The sequence below is a fragment of the Amphiprion ocellaris genome, chromosome 9, assembly GCF_022539595.1.
Source record: "Amphiprion ocellaris isolate individual 3 ecotype Okinawa chromosome 9, ASM2253959v1, whole genome shotgun sequence".
NCBI lineage: Eukaryota > Metazoa > Chordata > Actinopteri > Pomacentridae > Amphiprion > Amphiprion ocellaris.
Window position 1 is genome coordinate 15259699 of NC_072774.1, and position 21027 is coordinate 15280725.

The following is a 21027-nucleotide window of genomic DNA, read 5'->3' on the forward strand; positions in this document are numbered from 1 at the left end:
ACTGCCAAAAGGGGGAGACAAAAGTTCCACACTGCTGGTTTACCCGAAACTTAACATTGTCACAAGAAGAGTTAAACTGTAACGGTAAATTTCACATGATGGGAATGATTGGTTTTGCAGGTATTTGAGCATTAAATAGAGGATAATAACATAACTAAAGTAAAATCTGACCTGCTTGTAGAGCTACAGGAAAAGTCAGGGCATCACCGCAATTGCTAGCATTCATCTTTCATGGAATTTCATGGTTTTAGATCTTGAGATATTTCAGTGCAGAACAGAGCAATTAATTCTACCAGTTTGAGAATGACACTGCCAACATTGCTAAAAATCTTGTCTGTCAAAACAGAACAACACAATATCGTGATCTAAAAGTAATAACGCACAACAGCAGTAAAACTCACTTCTGCTCCATTATCATTACATGGAATATTTGTGCTTTTTCAAATTCTGAATGCAAGACCTTTAGCTGCAAATCAGCACTGCTCCACTTTTGGAATGGAAAACTTATTCTGCTGCTGGTTTTTGGATATTTTTTCCTATCCCTGATAAGTCCTTAAAGTGGTTAACACATTGTCACCAGTTACCACAGAACAGCTGACTCATTCTGTTTCATTCATTCACACATTCCCATTGATGGGCTTCCTTTTGACGTAAATGGATTCAGGGGTATGCCCAACACCCCACTCAGTCCGCTCCTATTAACTGAGCCTGTCCACTGGCGCCCACACATACCATTAATACACAAGTGACAGTTCCAAACAGTGACATGATTGTACCTCTTCTTTGCAAACAAACCCTGCTGGCTGTGATTCATTTTGTCATCAGTGAAATATTAATGTGCTCTGGAAAAGTTTGGCCGAAAGTTGTCTCTGATCTATCTGATAGGAGCAAGGACACAGACGGACTGTGTGTGATGTGGGCTTTAGGAGAAATACCCTCCTATACTGCCAAACCTTATTAACTTGCAGTATTATTCTCCAATAGTGCAAACCAACCATACACTGTAGCATTTGAAATGCTTCTAAAGTGCTGTTGATGACTCACCAATTCCATCATCATGCGTCAAGCTTTCTGACACAATGTTAAACACATCTTTTGTGTTTAAACTACTAGGCTCTGGGTTATTCTTTGAAATTTCCACATGAAAAACATCCCTAAATTTAGTCATTACAGAACAACCTTGGACTGATGAATAAGAGACACTTGACTTGGGAGAATTTTGAAAGACAATAAGCCTCTCTGTCCTCATCATCAGACCAGAGTGAGACTTGGAAAAAGCACTGCAAAAATTGACAATTTTACTTCCGTCGTATCAAAGCTGACGATGAGCAATGAGTGAGAAAACAATGATGGTTTTGAAGCTATTCTAGAAAAAGCTCAACTGCAACTCTACTCAAATTGATGCAACAGAAAGAAAGCACAGCAATGATCGCTCAAACCATCCATCCATCCACATGCATCCATCCTCCGCCTAACCAGACTCCAGTCGTGGTGGCAGCAGGTTAACCAGGGCATTCCAGACATCAAGTGTTCCTCTTGTGGGATCTCAGTGCCTTCCTAGGACACATCAGTAATGTAATCCCTCCTGTAAATTCTGGTTCTACCCTGTGGTCTCCTCCCAGTTGGATGTGGCTGGAAAACCTCCATGGAAAGCACCCAAGAGGCATCCCGATCAGATGCTTAAACCACCTCAGCTGGTTTCTTTGGATCCTACTCTTAGCTATCTCCAGAAGTCCAAGCTCCTCATCTTTCTCTAAGATTGAGTCCCGCCACCCAATGGGGGAAAGCTATGGTCATAGGTAGTGACCAAAAGAACAAGACTGCAGATACAAGTCTTTGAAATGAGTAAGCACTGGAATGTTGATCAACTTGTACATGGAGAGCTTTATTCCCTCTTTACCATTAGGGTTTGGTGCAACAAAGAATGGATATATCCATTGAAATTGGTCTTGGTACAAGGACCTTGAGGGTGGAAAGGATTAAAGCAAGACCAAAAATCTAGAGTCTTGCTAGCAGCTCTCTGGGGCTGTATTTAGGCACTGCTGAGGAGGATCATCAGGATTCATCCTCTGGGCACCACGAGAGTCTGCGCAAAAATTCTTAGCAATCCCCCCACTTTGTTGAGATACTATATGAACCGACATTGCTATCCCTGAAGCTACACCTCTAAGTGTGACTTGAACACAATCATCTATTTCATAACACATTTCCTATTTTAGTTTAGACTTGTGCTATAATGTGTTTGTTAACTACAGTAAGTGCAGGACTAATGTCATCAACTACAAAACAATCGAATGCATTGTGGTGTTAAAGCTACCTTGAACTGCAAACATGAGTTCTTTGGGGTCAACCACTGGTGTCCTTTTGTCTTGGCCCTTTTTCCCTCCTTTGCGGTTCCCCCTCCTTTTCTTGCTCTCGCCCCAGAGGTTGGAGCCGCCGTGCATGCTGGGAATGTTGAGAATGGCAATGCCTTCCAAGGAGATGCTACTGAGGTCCAAAGTAACACCATCACACTTTCAGAAAGGAGAAAGAAACAGAGGGAAAGACAGAATTTAGTTAATCACAGCTGTTGTAATAAGTTAGGTGAAATAAGTGGTGTGGAGTCTATCAGAGCACAAAGCTGAATCTTTCTGTTCTAATCTAAATATTTGTTAGCCTGAGCCACAACCTAGAACTGCCTCTTCTTTTCGAAGTCTGTTTATGAATTCTTACGACCTTACTTTAAATTGGTTCACCATCTGAGCCTGAGTCTAAGCCCAAGACTAATTCTGCCTCTTTGTCTGAACCTGAGTCTGTTTTTCCAGCATCCTCTTCATAGAAAACAGTTTGTCAATTTGATGTCATTGAGCTCAAGAGTCCACCAGAATGATGGCAAACTCTTGGCTCTTCACAGTTGTCCTCTGTTAGACTCCTTACTATGTAAAAATAACACTCTCGATCATCTCCATACCTACTCCTCTATGGCGCTGTATGTACTTATCCAGCACTAATTAATAAAGACCTTTGCACTGTGTGGATAGCTCTGAGAAGGGGGAAGATGAATTGTATAGACACCATCTTCATTATCACTCAATATCACACACAGCGGGGTCATGTAGGGCTAATTACCTGCATGTTGAACTGAGGTTCTGTGAGAAGCGTGTGTGGAGGTGCACAGATAGCCTTCACACATCAACACTTTGTCTAGGTGAATCTGAAACTTGTATAAATTTGTGCTATTAATGGAACAGCGGATGACCAGAACATTTTTTTAGTGTCAAATATTCTTAATAATGCAGAGAATATATGACTGCTTCAGTAACAGAGTAGATAGAAAGGATGAGTTACAGAAGCAGTGACTTTTCTAAATGTTTTTCTTTTGCTTTTGTTTCTTTTCTTGTCTTGGTCTCCACAAACAGAAAAGACATGGTTTGATTTACCTCAACCTCCAGAAAGTCGTGGAGCTTCTTACATGTGGCCGAAAAGGTCTCCGAAGTGCCGAACTCAAAGTACCACAGTTTATTCTTTGTTCTGAAAAAAAAAAACAACAGGAACTGCAAAGGGACCAAGAAAAAAGGAAACATGGGAGTGTTTTCCCCACATCAAAATCTGAAGCTTGTGCACTCTGTCTCAAGTCCCTTATATGCTGAGATTATATATATAGAAAAACAACAACAGAAGACCGCTCCATAAAGGTGTGCTTGATTCATGCTTAAAAAGGAATCTAATTTACACAGGAAATACACCTCTAATGTTTACCGCCAACCAAAATCACACAGCCATTAATCTCCAAAGAATGCATAATGTGCTTCATTAATCACATATTGAAGCATAATGATGAATCTAAAGCTTGTTAAAGAGGCATTTGAGGGAGCACATGGGGTGGCCAGTGGGTACCCATGCCCAACATTAAGGCCCAGGGAAGGGCATGAGAGAGGGTAATCTACCTGCCCCTGCAATTAACAGAGGACTGGGGTGCTGCTCCCCAGGCTTCCTACAGCACACACTCCCATTGCTAAGGCTGATGATCAATGACCTTGCAGGGGTGAGTCACCATCTGTCTGCACACTGCTGCGCTGCATTATACTCGCTCACAACCACACAGATAAAACATTAACTTCATCTACATGCACACTAGTATTCCACTATTACTCAGAATTCGATATGGGTAAACAATGTATCCCATTTGAATATACTGAATGGGGTCTCATTCCAAATGTAGTGTTTTCCGGTTAAGACATATGGGACATGTTGGCAGTCTGTGAGTTTTAGGAGCATTCTTTGGACATGTACACAAAATATGCATTTTAATTAGGGTTGTTACTGCAGTTTGCCTGTTCATGGTCAGTTAGCCAGGAGTTTGTCAGGTTGAGTTGAGATGCATGCCCAAAAGAAAAGCCACCTTTTGGATGGAAGCAACCACACCTACTTTAAAACACTTTAAAAGACTTGGATATCCACTGGTTTAGGACATGCGCAAATATCACAACCTATTTAAGGAGGCGTCTGAAGGAATGAAATAGGGAGGCTGTATTTGCACAGTCGAACAAGTCTGCAAAGAAGCTAAGTGGCACAAGTGGCTCCAGCTGTTCCACGTTTCCATATTTTTCGCTGTGATAAATAACATGTCGGGGCATTGACCCGTCAAACACAGAAATTCACTGATATGGGATTCTCTAGTCTCAGTGGTGAAGATGCGGCAAGCTCCTAAAATGGACCACATTTGCATGAAAAGGGGAAGATTAGTACAATAATTGTTTTCAATATCCATGTAACCAGGCCAAAATCTTATTTTTTTCTTTCTTTCTTTTATTTTTTTGTACAAGGCTATAAACATGTATACTTCTGCTGTAAAGTTGGGCAATTTAACATGGGCATCAATGGGAATAGACTGACTTTTGGAACCAGCTTCAAGTAGCCATTTGAGGAACGGCAGTTTTGGGCATTTCTGCTTTGGTCGCAGAGGTCTTTGCTTGTCACAGGAGGCAGCGGGAGCAAGAGGGACTGTCACTCTTAAAAAATTAACTATCTAAATATTAACAATCTTTCTCCAGAACCACAGATGGCTTTAAAAAGATGTAAAAAACGTGAATATATTCAATATATTTAGAGGCAAAGAGTCAGTCTATCCGCCCTTACACATGATATATAAAAATCAGTCAACAAACACATAAACATGGCTGTTCGATATCAAAGAGGGAGGGTAATTGGGCATTTATGAGATAAATATATGTCAATGCAACAGCTTCACAACTGTGTGGAAAAACCTTCAGATGACTTTGTGACTTTCCCGCACAACCTTTATATCATACGGCATGCCAATATGAAAATTCTAATCACTATACGATTGGAATTATCATACAGTGGTGCGACTAACTCTTTTTCAAATGCCAAGCAGCTTTAAAAATGCTTACTGAATATAATGAATTAGATCCTAGTGCTTGCATTGGCAATTCACAAATTTTTCGAAGCTGCGTTAATGCCCTCAGGCTGTACATATTGAGCTGTACAAGAATTCAAACCTAACTTTTCCCACCAACCCCTGATCCAAGGTGAAATACTCAATGAAACATGTTTCCTCCAACTTTTTGTTGGCAGATATCATAACCTCTTTAGGGCTGTCAGTGAAAAAAGACAGCAGGAAGGTTCACTGATGGTGGGAGGAAATGATTTCAACCAGCCAAACCGCCAAATCTTTACAGCCGTTTATTGTTTTATTAAATATATTTTCGATTATCATGGTATGGATGGGTAATGGTGCTACTTTACTTTTTCTTTCTTTTTAAATTTTTTTTTTTTACAATTTTAGTGAATATACTTTATCTTCTGCATTCATTGTGCAAGAAAAGTGATTTTAGGTTAATACTGAAGCACAGATTGTGGTCGGCTTTTGATCTTACTAAGAAATCCAACAGACAACAGCACATAATTTATCTTAAAGATTCAAGGAGAGGAGAAAAAAAAGCCTACAACAGTGCTGACACGCAGAACTGAACACAATAAAAAATGGCCTTTTCTTAGCTGGAATCAAAGCACTACAAGAGGAACGTATTAGTATAAGCAGAGTAACAATCACTGAATTATTGATTTCCTCATTAGGACTTTTGTCAGGACCATTTAGCCACTTTATAAATGAGCTTTCATTAGGGTACTTGCAAGGTAGCCCGACTCACAGTTGATTTATAATGTGCAACATGGTCAATAGCAGAAGGATGGGTGCAGAGGGAGGTGGGAAGAAGCAGGAGGGTGACAGGGCCATGCTGAGAGGCTTTACACAACACATTTCTACATCTGCTACACCTTCATCACCATCATCATCATGAGTCTGTAAGCTCTGCAGTCAGGAGGGAAAACCAACAGAACACACACACACGGGCCTGTACAAGTTTGCAAATAAACAAATGAAGGTGGCTACTCTGAAAGGCATATTCAAAACTAATGGTTCATTGAGGCAATGAAGTCAGATACAGTACAGGTAATGTTTTGGATCCCTTTACCCTTAGTTGCTGGTTTATTGAAGTATTCAAGAGCCTATGAGTGCAAGGTCAGAGTTTTAGAAGCAGAAGACTGCACCGTGTTCAAGTATTGCACAGTGAGCTGAGGATGTTTCTGTATGAGCTGTTGTACTTTAACCAGAGAGATGATAAACTTGTACTTATTCCAAAATATCACCATACTTCCACAATGTAAGGACACAAGAGGAAAAAATGATGAGAAACTAGAGGAAAGTAAAAAAAAAGAAAAAAAAAAAAAAAAAGATGATTTGGACACATTTTACAGGGGAAGTGCACCAAATTTACACATTAATGTTTGTTTACAGGATTTGCTAAGCTGAAAAAGATTGGATAAGGTTTTCAATATGATGCCAAAAAGAGCTGTGTGCAGTCTGAAAGTGGTGCTGAAAATCTGAAGTCTGTTGCTCTGTTTATGTGCAAAAGGATGTGCCAAACGAGCATAGACAGACAAAACAGACATCTCACAATTTTATAGTCTTTTGGGGGTGTCCTCAGTAAAGTGTGTTTTCCTGAGGCCATACATTTATGCTATACAACATATACCATAAAAGAACCAGCAACAGGGACAGGGCACTAAACGTCTATTCGACGCCGCATTTTTAACATTTTTTCTGGTTGTGGACACCTCAACAACTTTTCATAAAGCCCTGTGCTTGTCACTGTCACTTTTTACCCAATTGTCCAATCACAGTAGAGGAGGGGCGGGACAAGTGCTATACCGACCAACTCACACATTCTACTTGTACAAGTAGTGACAACACTGAAGGGGAAGTTACTTGTACTGGTTTCTGACTGTCCTACCAGATTAACACAGCATTAATATGGTATACCATGCGTGGACAAACATTTCTTTATCATTTAAACAGCAGTCTGCTTTGTCACTTAGTTGACCGATACTTGGAAGACATTACTTCCGTGGATATTTGTATCATGGTAAATGAATAGTCTTAGTAGAAAACATGCTGTACCTGCAATGCATTCACAGGCACTTCTAGCTGGGAATTTTTGGAGGTTTTTTTTTTTGGTTTGTTTTGGTAGACACACAGCCTTGTGGTGAAACTGATGCATATTGCCAATTGTCGTGTAGTTACTACAAAAAATCCAATAATTTTGATGTTAGACTGCATCACCATAGAATAAAAAAAGATGATCTATCTGGTTCTGCTGTGTCAGTTTTGGTTCTTAAAAAATAACAAAGAGCCTCTTTTCAGTCAAACAGTGTCATAAGATTCCAACCTTGGTGCAGTACTCTTGAGATATTAAAGCTTCCAATCTGCACTCTACGGATTCTCATCAAATTTTACAACAGGACCACAACTTGGAGGAACTGGAGGAGCTGGTGGAGGAGCTGGCTGTATTGATGCAGGGTAGCATCAATACAGTACAACATATCAAAACCGAAGCCAATAGCAGGAAAACATAGGCCACTGTAAGAAGAGATACAGTAAGAGACAACATCTGACCATCCTGTCGATTCCCACCACTTAACCTAACAAGCACACCATGGCAACAAATCACCTCATGGCTCTGTTCATTAAGTAATTAGGAGCATCTCATTGGCTGCATTGGATTGTCATTTGTTATCTGCCGGCTAATGCCAAACACTGGACTCATCTGACAGACCGACTGCTAGGAGCATCTTCAACAGTGGCCCGTTTGACCAAGGATTAATAGGGAGTCCATTTGAGTAAGATGATACTTTTAAGGTAGATTAGGAGGACCTTACTTTATGGTAAGTGTAATAAAAGTGAACATAAAGTGCCCATTTACTTAAACTGCTGGCTGAAGTGAAGCTGCTGCATCCTTCCAGGACATCTTAGAAGTTCATTCATTATATTGTCGGTCAGAGCAATTTGTGTTTTCAGGGAAATAAATAAATAAAATCAGCAGCATTAAACGTGTAGCAGCTTTTCAATTCTCTGAGTGGCCACAATTTCTGTGTTTGTGATTGTACCTGCAGCGTATCAATGCAAAGTGTACTGCAGTAATAACTTTAGCGTTGTCCATGTGAGATCAGCTGTAGTAGTCATAGCTGACAGGCCCAAAGAAAACAGTGGCTCAGGTTTCCAGAGCCAGTGAAGTGTTGTGTATTTGCACAAACAAATCATAAAACAAAACTGAAAAAGAGAGGACAGATACAAAGCATGTGGCCAGGAAGAAAAAAAAACACGAGCATTAGAAAACAAAAAAGCAGGAAAAGTGAATAGACAGGTGAACTGTGCAACAGAAAGACAAATGCAGCTCAAACAGCCTGAATCTGAACAACACACCATGTTCATCAAACTGCCACTGCTCGGTCACCATATTAAAGGATGTCAGAGGCGATAATCTTCAGTGTAGCATCGCTGTCCTGAGGCCACAGCACCCTTAGATGCACTCTCCACCGGCCACACTGAACTGGAGGCACACGGCCATTGATTTTTTTCCCCCCTGACACTTAATCTCACCCAGAATGATCTATGACCTTATTTTCACACTAATTTCTTCTTGATCAGAGGTGATAAATATCGCATTGACATAACCAACTCTTTGTGCATTGCATCAATGCACTGTTTTGTTTAACATGACACCGCCTAGAGCGCTCCGAATCCGACTGGCAGTTTGAGAAATGACCCGAGCTGCGTCGTCTTGCCTTCAGAGACGCAGCGAGCAGCTTGAAAGATGTATTTCTTTGTGTTGCACTGCAATGATTTCAAAGTGTTTTTTTTTTCTACTCAACCAAAACCACTGACATATATAAAGTATCCAACATCTTTCGGAACTTACACTCGAATGGAAGTGCTAGAATGAAGTGAAATGATAAACTTAAATATTTTTCAGATACCTTAATTTTGCAAACTTGATTAAAACCTCAATGGAGAGCCAACTGTTTTTTACTCTGCCAAGGAACAGCGGAGTTATGTGACGATCGGCGTACGTCTGTCTTTCTGTCTGTCTGTAACATTATTCAAAAATGAACTAACGGATTTGGATGAAATTTTCAGGGAAGGTCAGAAATGACACAAGGACCAAGTGATTAGATTTTGGGAGTGATGGGGCTTATAGTCTGGATCCACAGCTTTGTTAAGGATTTCCCATTGGGAGATATAGCTGCCAGCACGGCGTCGCTGTAACCATGACATGAACACTGTGTCAGTTACCTGCTGACGATCACATGATTGCGATCCTACTACAAATTGACTGTGATTTATCTATTGGAAATCATACAAGAACAAATGATTAAACTGTGGGGTGTTTCTGAGTCCCATCAGTTCCTGCCTCCCGCTACATATTTAGGTCACGCAATGTAGCAAACCCCAGCCAGACACGTTAAGTTCAGCTGTCAGCCTTATTTTGAACACAAATTCACCTTTCTGTCTTTCACTCATTTCTTCACAGTAAGAGCTTGTCTCCATTCCAGCTGGTGCTTCTAAGTTTAGACACATCCTTTGCTAGACAGCAGCAGCGTGGAACCGTTTTCTTTCATCTTTATGTGAATTTTCGGACTTTTCGGCAGCACCTTCGTTGTGTCAAGAAACCGCTTCTTAGATAAACACTTCCTGTGCCACTGGCACGGTGACAAAATAAAAGCCCGCAAAATTAAAAATACGTCTTCAAAATAAAAGCATGGAGGGAACAGTTATTTTAACACTAGCAAAACAAAGGCTTGCCAAAAGTGATGAACTGATCAACAGACCTTTATAAGAGTAATTTACACGCAATTCAGTATTCATACATAACATGCACATGCATAACACATGCCTGTGCTCAGCGCAAGGTCATTTTTTATTAAAGATTTCATCCGTCGAAAATGATACGTCAACCGAGCAGCCTTGGCGGAGTACGGCGCTCTCTGAGTGCTTTTCTAGTTTTGCTAAGTAATGTCAGAGCACAACTTTGAGACACCATCCCCAAACGTAGTGACACTTCAGGCCCATTTTTCGACAGAGTTATGACAAACAAATGTATTGTGTGCGTAGCTGCAGCTGGAGATATTTTGCTCCTGTTGTAGCTGGTGTCATTAGTGGACACTGTCCTAGTCCTCTTTGTACTACTTGGTCTGTTTGTTAAAGAAGCAGCTTGTATCTTCAAAAAATTGTTTGTGAGTGCCAATATGTAACATATTAATTGCTGACATGAATATATCATTAAATTAATGCCTTCATCAGCTGCTGACTCAAGCAAGAGAAGGAATGTCATGGTGTTCTATTAAAGTTCATATAAAATACAAATAATATGATACATACAGTAGTTCAATTACTGAAATTATTAAATACATGTCTGTTATATTTGCATGTAACAGAAAAAAAATCCCACCAAAATGTTACATAAAAATTTGGCTGCGGAAGAAGATACAACTATATGAAACCGTGCTAGTCAAATTCGTAGTAGCTCTGGTACCATATAAATGTTGAGGCAAGTGAAGTAAACTTAAATGTTGCAAAACAATGATACAAAGATAATGCAAATTAGGTTTGCTCGCATTTTCTATTAGTGTCGTCAGAAGGGGACAGTGTAAGGCTACGTTATGCATGGTTGTAATAAAACAGAGTAGACAAAACTGGTAACAAAACCAACTGGCTAAAAAGAAAAGAAAAACAATGTCTATGTCAGAACTTACTCAGAAATGGCTTCTCTATCACCCATAAAACACATTTGTATGTTTTTAAAGTCCAAAAATTACCTCAAGCAAGTGTGTTTTGTTTTTTTTTGTTTGTTTTTGCAAATCAGAGGAAGCCTTTCTATTTTGTTTTAATCTTTCCATGAAGTTTTTTCTGATGTGTCACTTCAAAATGCACAATAAAATGCCTTATGGAAGCTACTTTGAATCAATACTTCTGATATTAAGAGGACATGAGGTAACATTTGTAGCATTCATGGTGCAGCTGTAACCTGGAATAACATGCAGAACAATCTAAGGTTTCACTCATACTTGGAGGGCAATTCAGGTTTTCAATTTCGTCTCATTTTACTTCCAGCTGTTCCTGTTTCAGTTGATTTACCTTTTAATAATTTTATTGCTATTATTGACCAAGTTTCTTATTTGTGTTCCTGCATAACATTATTTCCCAACTCAGCTATATTGTGAATAAGGTCCAAACACCTTCATGTTTTCCAACTAATTAAAGGTTAAACACTGAATGAATTACTTTTAAACTGATACATATTGCTTTGGGGATTTGCAAGTCAATAGAAATGTAGTTATTTTGTTTAAAATTGGGTTAAATTTGGTTGAAAGTGGACATAGACAAACTGAAATACAGTTTGAAGACTTAAGGTTGCATACAAGCACACCCACATATAATCATATGCCACCCAAACATATTTAAGATTTCACGTTCCAAGAATATGTGTAAATATATTCAAGAAAATCGGACATTTTGCTACATTTACAGCTGATGATAGAACACTTTGGAAACTGTATTTAAAAAATTAAGAGGGTGCAGAGGAGTGAAGACAATGTCACTAAGTTCTACACATGGTGCTCCTGTTGTTATTTTCATGATTTTATATTTTAAAAATCTAGCTAATTATCAAAATTGCAGAATTGTATGGGGTTCTTTGCAAAGGCATTCATGTTCTTGAATTAAACATTTCATTGTGTGTTTTGTTAAAGGTGTTGCTGTGGAATAATTTAAAACAAGCATTATGGTAATTTAAGAGTTGAAATGAAACAAAGATTCTCATTTGTGATCCATAACGCTGCACCAGCAACAACCATTAATTCTAGGGATTGTTAGACATCTAAAACAAACTTAACAAACCAGTGCTGTTAATTAATGATTTCATACTATTTACAAGGCTGGAGGTGTTTTGGTAATGTATTTATCAGTATGTTAGTGAGGGTGTGACTCAGTTTATTTCATCAGCATCAAAGTAAAACCGCTAAATTATCATGACATGATTTTTCAGGCCTCTTACTGAATGTGCAGATTCTAGTGTGTAGGTTTAATTCAGGTTATGCCTTTTTGTGTGTGTTTTGGATGTGTGTGTGTGTGTGCGCTCCCACTGAGCTGGGGACAGGGCCACAGGTGAGATCCCTCTAAATTACACACAAGTGGTCATTAATTATAGATGACACTTTAGTCACATAAACGATTTCATCCTCAAATGAGGTCTGAGGGCGACCGACACTGAAGTCCACCATGCATGTGTCTGTAAATGAGTGTGTGCATGTGTAATATAGAGTGGTGTCACCTGTGGCCCTGTTCCCAGCTCAGCAGGAAACACACATACACACACACACACACACACACGTGTGCACATGGGTGTGTTGTGATGGGTGCGGGTGTTAGTGAATCCGGCGGCCCCATCCAGCACATCGCAGGGCTTTGATGAACGTACTCATTATGCTAAAGAGTGCTTCATGCCTGGGCTTCCCTGTGCCTTCAGGAAAGGTTAACTCAGGATGGTTACACAGCACAGCGAGAGCCTGTGGGCACACAGGGACAGAGAGGCTCTGGAGGAGCATGCTGATGGTGTTAGAAGTCTCCGGACCAAAAATAGATCGGGGTATGCAGAGCAAATATCATGGGAACATCAAGGTGTCATGATGGATGCCGCAGCATAAACAAACATTGCAGGTGAAGCCACAGCAGCTTTCACACTGCAGCAAAATGGTCCCAGACCAGATGTTTTCACAGATATGCTGTTGTCTGATGAGTGGAAAACGCTTCACGGAGGCCAACTGTGTTTGCAAAATATGATCTGAATGACACAGAAAAGTGATCCTGAGGGAAGCAAAAACTAGTCCTGAGAACAGAAGACAGTCTATTTGAAAAACCTCCTGATACAGCCGTAACCTAATCATTTACAATTGAAAATAATGTATTTTCTCACCAAACGGTAAGACTGTAACACAGTAGGAAAGGCTTAAAGTTTGAAAGAGCCACAGTCTGTGTATGGAAGGAGTAGGTGATAATGGAGCAACCAATAAGCAACAGGAATTCCACCCAGCAGACAAGGATTAGCTTCCAGCGTGGGACTTTAAGTGTCGTTTTCATTTGATGGATACTTTCGGTTGTGACTCACCATTTGTATGTATTTTTTTTAGGTCCAAACATGTCATTTGGATGTTTTTTAAAGTGCTTTTTTCAAAGTATTATATTTAAATCTAGAAGACCTTCCTCACCTATAATGTTAAAAATAAGACACTAAAATGGCTGTGTGCTGCTAACTAGAAGCTTACAATCCATTACAATGGGAGCAGTTGTACAAATTAATTTAAAATAAGAAATTACAGCTTCAGCACTGAAGGTAGGACATGCCTTTTGCTGTTCCAGTTTCAGCAGCATAAACCTGTAGGGTGTATTATTTCCTGCCACAGCTGATCAGCAGAGTGGTGCTGTGAAAGGGGAAGCAATAACCCATGAAGACCTTAAAGGATAAAAATGGTTACTACTACAAATCCTGGTGAAATATGGACAAAATGTTAACATTTAATCAATTTCTTCAAAACCTTGTTCTAAACGTCTTTTTAGCAGTGAGCATTGTCATTTTATTAAAACATCTTTAACGGAAAAGTGCTCACTGGGTCGAGGTTTCATTCAATATCATTGTTCTTCATGGGCATGAAGAATTAAATTTATCCTGATGCTGTAGTGCCATGGAATGTTAAAAGGCCATCAAATTATACAGGATTACACGGGTTGATAAGTGCACTTGTTAACTGAATTTTCCTGCAGTTACCACAGTGTTCATGAGTTATTGCTGCTTATATTGGGTAAAATCGTTTAAAAAAAATGGTAACAGGATATTTTTCTTCAGTACAATCTGTTGAAATTAGTTTTAAAATGTGTCAAGATGTGAAGGAAAACATTTGCTAATCTAAAATTTTTGTGGACAATATTCCAAGACCTGCACAGAAAAAAAAGATCCCCTAACTCTCCACAGACTTTTAATAAAAATCCATTGGCAAGGTATTAATCCTGCAAAATAACAAACAGACCCACAAATGAGAACGAAAGTGAAAAGGCTGATGTGATTTGTTGGGAAATTCATAAACAATCAAGTCAAAATTTTGCACATGAAACTCAATGAAATATTGTTTGTCTGCCTGAACTTGGCATCACTATATTGGATATGAGTGACATTGTAGAATGTCTAGAACTTGTTCAGAAAAGCTTAGTTGAGCAAAATCCATTTCAGTGTAATCTGTGTCACACACCAAACAGAAAACTGGTTAATAATATGAAAGAATAACTTGTAAGTGGTTCATAACCATAAAAAACGAACAGTGCAAAAGAATGAAGATGAATGACAGCACAAAGTTCTAAATTTTCTAAACCGCTGCTTTCTCCTTCTGCACCTCTTTCTTCTTTTCCCTCACTATCTGTGTCTTTCCCTCGGAGTCAGAGATTAGCGTGTAATTACATGGGAGATCAGCAAAAAAAAAAAAGGGGGGTGAAAAAAGGGACCAGTATATTTTAACAAGGCGGTCGAGGAGGAGTGGCATAGGGGGAGGAGGTGGCGCAGCCCTCGTCACGGGCCGACTGATTGTCTGCTTTTAATCCTCGACCTCATTATCACCTCCAGGTCCGGCAGTGGCAGTAAATGAATCTATCTGCCGAGTGTCAAATCTTCACACCTTCACCCTGGTAATCACCCCAAGGTGCAAATACAGAAGATGGATAGAATGAGAGAAATGAAAGGAGGGAGAGAGTGAGTGTATGACCCCAGCGTTTCATCAACAAAATCCCCCCAGTTCATAATTAAGTGGTGCTGCTTAATTATGTTGTTTGCTTGGTAATTAAAGCTAATTAAATATTCAGTCTCTTTAAGGTCAAAGCACTTCCAGAATGTATAGATTTTATTCATATAGGAAGTGAAGAGTCATCACTGTTGTCAGATAAAGGCCTAATAATTGAGATTTTGACATTTTTCTTTTCACACGTATTACATCTTATGTGCTTTATTATAATTTTTTTTATTTCGACCTTGAAGCGTGTCCAAGAGCAAATGCAAGGATTCAAAAAATGCCAGAAAAATAACACAATAACAAATTACAAATTAGTATTTAGATGTTTTCAGATATACAGAAAGACATCATGCTTGATTCTAAATACTAGCAGTAAGAGATTTCCTAACTTTTTTATTTCTATTTTTTGTATGTACAAGAGGATATTAAAATAATCATATAATGCAAGTGAGGTGTGATAAGAATCAGATGGACATCTAATGGGGTAGAGAGAGTGTACAATATGCAAATAAAACACTTTCATTTATGTTTTTAAATGTTGACTTTGCTTAGAAAGTGGCTCATTTAAAAGGCAAATTTAAAAATATATATTTAATTAAAAAAACATAGGATTGTCTCAAAGTAAATTTACTGTAATAATAATGTGCATTTAAAAGACAGAAAACAGAATATTTTAATTTCAAATTACAAAATATTTGATTAAACTAATAAGATATAGAAATGAATAATCACACTCCATCTTTAGTAGAGGAACCATAACCACTGTGTAGTTGTGTGTCTGTAACGCTGTATAAAATCACCAGTGCAGATGCTGTATCTGTTCTGTGAATATTTTCTGTGAAACTTTTATTCAAGAAAAAGATGAACCCATTTATTAGAAAACGTGTTTTTTATTTTATTATACTGTAACAATGCTGTCAGTTTAGCTTTTATATGTTGCTTACGATTACGCGTTGTCTTGTTTGAGTATTTTTTATACTGTTTAATCTTTTTTCTATATTTAAGTTAAAAGTGTGGTGTTGTTATAATGGTCATCGTGGTTTTGTAAGTTATTATTGCATTTCTGTTTCTAGGTCTTTGCTAACAAAGTTAAGGATTTTCTTTTATTTCACAGGAATTTTAAAGTGCATCAATGTATTAAGTTAGTGTCATGATATTTGAATCCTGTTAGAAACTCATCAAAAACATTGCAGCTGCTCAGCCTTCTTTAATTCACTCCTGACTTGCACATACTCATTGCAGACTTGATAATAATGAAATAAAATCTTGCCCTCCGGACACGCCACACTTTGCTCCAATTGTCACAGAAGTTCCTGAGAAAGAGCTTCCAGCTGCAGCAATATGACTCAGTGATAAGTTGCAATATACTTCCAATGGACATGAGCCCTTTGGACAAATCTAACAAAATCTATGCTACCTTGAAAAACTATAATCATGCATTATTGAATTGGCTAAGGATAGTGTGTAATAGAGAGATCCTAAACTCATTCCCCTGCCTGAATTATTAATTGAATTCAAATAACAGACAGAATAATTTTCTTAAAATATCTCAATCATTTTTCACAAGGGCTTAAAATGGTGTAAAACAACAGAGATGCGGCCCTTATGTCCTGTATGGAGGTACAGAATGGGACTGACAGCAGGAGAATTATTTACCAACATCTGTAAAGGATGCGGAACCATGTTTTAGTGGATGATGACCAACACTCGCCTTTTTAATGAGGATATTAGTGTCGATAAAATTACAGTCTGTCCTGCTTGTTGGCTTTCCTCCAATGCGGTGCCACGTCTGCAGTAACGACTGTTAACAATTAAATGGCAGGACTGTGTTCATTTGAAACCTTGTTCACTTCCGTTTGGACCATTTCACTGGCTTATCTGCATGTTCTAGCAGCGGACGGAAAGCTGGCTAAATGTTGTACTAAGACCAGAGTAAAATATGATAATGAGTACAAATGGGATTATTAGGAGGCTGTGTGTCATCAGTCTGACTGATCCATGATGTCAAACTAGCCAAGCAAATTCAATTAGGCCTGCAATTACTCCCTGGCGCTAGTGGAGATGTATTGGAGATGTTAAATATTGATGGAAACATAGATGCCACATTTGTTCATCTCCAAAGGTGAACGCATCTCCTCAAGGTAATCAGAAATGCTAAATATGAGGCCTGTCCATTCGTCATGCCGTGCAGCTACACAGTCTCTTGTCACAAAGAGGCCATGCAGAGGTTCTACGAATGTACTGCAGGATTATTTCAACTGAAAACACTGTGTGATTTGATTTCTGAGACTTTTTTATATCAAAGTGTACAACAGAAATGAGTTCACCAAAGTGCAATATCATTTAAATGGCAAATGTTTCAAAGTGGTGTTACCACCTAATCTATAAGCTGACAAGTAGAGTATTTATCCTCATGAACAAGTAGGAAATCAAAAACAAATCCTTAAGAGCAACTATACTGAAAATTCAGGCCCCAAAGTAGACATTCAATGCAACAAAAGTAAATACAGCTGTCATCACTGACACACAAGTTAGACAACCTGTGATTACTGGAACTAAACAGACTACATCTAATCAGCTTAATTGCACAAATGGGGTTATAATAAGGCCTGTGCACCAGAACTCTCTTAATTTTGGACCCATGGATCCATGGACCCTATTTGCATGTCTGCATCATGGCTCCACATGGAAAACAACTGCCAGAGGAAATGAACAATCAGATTGTGAGACTGAAAAAGACAGAAAAGGATTAAAAAAAAAAACAAAAAAAACAAAACTGTGAAAACATGGATGAAACAAAATCAGGAGTGACAGAACAGGCCATAATATCACTAATCAGAGCTGCAGTGGTTATATGCCTAAAATGACACCATTGACAGTTTAGCATTACTCGTACAATGTAGCTGAGAAAAACAGACTGACAGGTGTCTTAGACTTAGACCTATAGACAGTGTCCAGTAAGAAAAATCTTACTTGTTTCTGGGCACAAACCTACAAGATTAAACTTGCTAAAGAACATTAAAAGATGCCTAATGTATGTTAGGAGCACATTGTTTGGTCAGATGAGTCCAGCATGTTTGCTGTGAACCTGACTAGGACTACCACAGTGAATGCATTGTCCTTACAGTGAAGAACGTAGGTGGGAGTGTGATGATTTGAGGCTGTACAAGTGCAAGAGGACATGTATAGACTGCACCAATACCTGTGGATGTAGCAAAATACTGGCTGACAAGATGATTCCTAGTCTGCAGAAGTTTAGCAGAAAAGGAATATTCCAGTATGAAAATTATTCAAAGCACAAAATCACACCTAGTATGTCACCTGCTGTGAATCCAATACAGCAGCTTTTAGGGTATTTCAAAAAGAAAGGCGGCAAAATAAAATAACTCAACTGAAGAGCAGCTGGAAAAAATAGTAGGTAGAATGGCAAAAAAACTCAAATACCATGTACTGAAAAAATAGTAGATTTAAATCTCAGGAATGTAAGGTCTACGACCTTTCGTCCCAATTTTTAATCATTTGACAAGTGACAATGCAAAATTGGTGGTTTCGACATATAAGGATGGAAAATTTATGTAATGTCCATGAGAGTTCACATTATGAATTTCCCCATTTAAAAACAAAAAAACCTCAAAGCTTCAACAGTGTACAAGCTCATTAATTTTAGGAAAAAAATAAAAGAAATGTGGTGGTTCAATTTCAACTTGTGTGTTTTACAACAAACCTTGCATTCACAAAAATAAGGGATGATGGAATTGGTTGATATAGTGGAGAAAAAAATCTGCCTCTTGTGAAGTCATTTTTAAAATTGCATGGCATGAAGACACCAGTAAGCTTCAACTGATACCAGAATGTAATAATGAAAACAATTCACTTGTAATTACAGCACAGCAAATATAAGCAACATGAATTAAAACATGCAAGTTATCACAGTGGTTACTGTTAAATGATGGGCTACAGTTCAAAACTAGGCCGTGAATCCATTCTGAGTTGGTCTTGAAAGAGTCAAGTTCATAACTTCATCCAAAATCATTTGGAATTAATTAGATTTTCAGCACAGTACTTCTATTTTGTAGTATATCTTCACTTTACTAGTGAATATGTACATTTAATCTGCCAGAATGCTTCATCAGACGTACTTTCTCAGGCGGTCAAATACCTTCCAAACTGAGGAGATGATGACTTGCTTGAAAGTATGTTACACACAGTTTTTCTCGAATCAAACATTGTATTTTTAAAAGCTATATTTAAATATTTGCTTTAAAGACGTGATTTTAGTAGAATGTATGAGCTGGAGTTAATTGTAACTCTACCACTACAGAGCTTCAAAGGTTTTGTTAAAATGTTGGATTCTAAGCCCTAATTGCACAGTTTTTTTTATTTCATTAAGCTTTTAATCTCAGTTGTACTTGTTATTGTAGTTAGAATTGAAACAAAATGGGGCTCAGTGGGTAGCTCAGTTTCCTAGAAGGCAAAGAGACAAAAACATACCTGCTGTTAAACTTCTCAGGGTGCTTCTCTCTCATAACATGGAAACGATGTGCAATGGAGGCATCCTGAAAGAGAGAACAAATCTTTAATGAAAGCACTGACGATATGTATATTTTGAGGTTTATTTCAGCTCGTTAGGTTAGGTTGATGTTATTGTAAAATTAAACCACCGTATCTGCATCCAATTCGACTGCAAGTAAATCTGATCCTTTCAAATTTAAAACCTGCAGTTTTGGCTTCTTACACCCTGGAGTGGATGCGATGGCACACTAAAGTAGAGAAAAGCCAAATAAAACCCCATGTTTGCAACTCTCCAGTCCTTACAACATCTAATATTTTTGCTTAAAATATGCCATTGAACATAAGATTAAATCTATATCCATCTGATATTTGGAGATGCTAAGATGTGGAGGTACTTCACACCCAGAACAGAAATATAATCATTAACATGCAAATTTTACTTTCGCATCCAGTGCAGCCTCTTCCTCTTCAACTCTAACACTCCCAACTTCTCCAGCATTGCAGCTACACCTCGCCTGTCCCCTGTTTGTATTTCTATAAGATGAAAGGAGATGTGTGCTGGAGGTGGCAGCGAGGCTGAGCCTGGGATGGAGAGGTATTGACAGAAACCCTGATGAACAGCATGCCGTCTCCACACGGGCTAATTAATTAAACACACATTGTGAGTAATCACAGCTCCCAGCTAACCTACAGGATGCTGCCGACACCCCAGCAGCCGACTTGTTTTCACTCTCCACTCTCTCTCTTTCTCTATATGTTCACTCTCAACCTTTCTCTCACCCGCTCTATGTTCCCCATCCCTCCATCCCCCCTCTTCCTCTCACTCTGTGACCTGGGGAAATAAAGGTGCAGCCACATTGGAGTTCTTGGTGTTAAGGCATTCTTGTTACATACGTTATTGTGGTGCAACTCACGGTACACTTCAGCAGTATATTAACACCACCTCAGTGTGATAAGGCTGTTAGTAGCGTAGTAGTGTGATCTTACAAAATAAATTATAGAATAAATCTACATGGTTAGTTCATATAATTTAGTTTGCTAATAGACAGAAAATTCCTTCACAGTTAGATGATGAGTCACACCTCTTATTTACATGTCATCTGCATCTGCGATGAGTATTTCGATCAGGAAAAATGCAAGTTAATGGAAAGCTGAAATATCCCTAATGACATAGAGGTGGTATTAGTTGCATTGCCATTTGACCTACAGTGCAAATGCAATCTGATCAATTTGGACATGTTCTTAAATGTAACTTAAATTAATGTAAAACAGCAGATGGAACGGGTGTGTTTCCAGGAGCTCACTTGGATTCTTGAGACAAATTCTGATAGAGATATTTAGAAT

At 38.6% G+C, this 21027-nt stretch overlaps 1 protein-coding gene across 2 annotated transcripts in view; it reads right to left on the reverse strand.

The window, feature by feature from the left end:
* dgkb (diacylglycerol kinase, beta) overlaps positions 1–21027 on the reverse strand; it is a 92159-nt gene that overhangs the window by 15161 nt on the left and 55971 nt on the right. For both annotated transcript variants that reach the window (XM_023277856.3, XM_035951706.2), the window contains 3 exons: positions 19663–19727; positions 3420–3510; positions 2318–2513 (listed from right to left, as the gene is read on the reverse strand). In XM_023277856.3, the coding sequence (XP_023133624.1) occupies positions 2318–2513; positions 3420–3510; positions 19663–19727 (352 nt within the window). The remainder of the gene's footprint in view (positions 1–2317; positions 2514–3419; positions 3511–19662; positions 19728–21027) is intronic.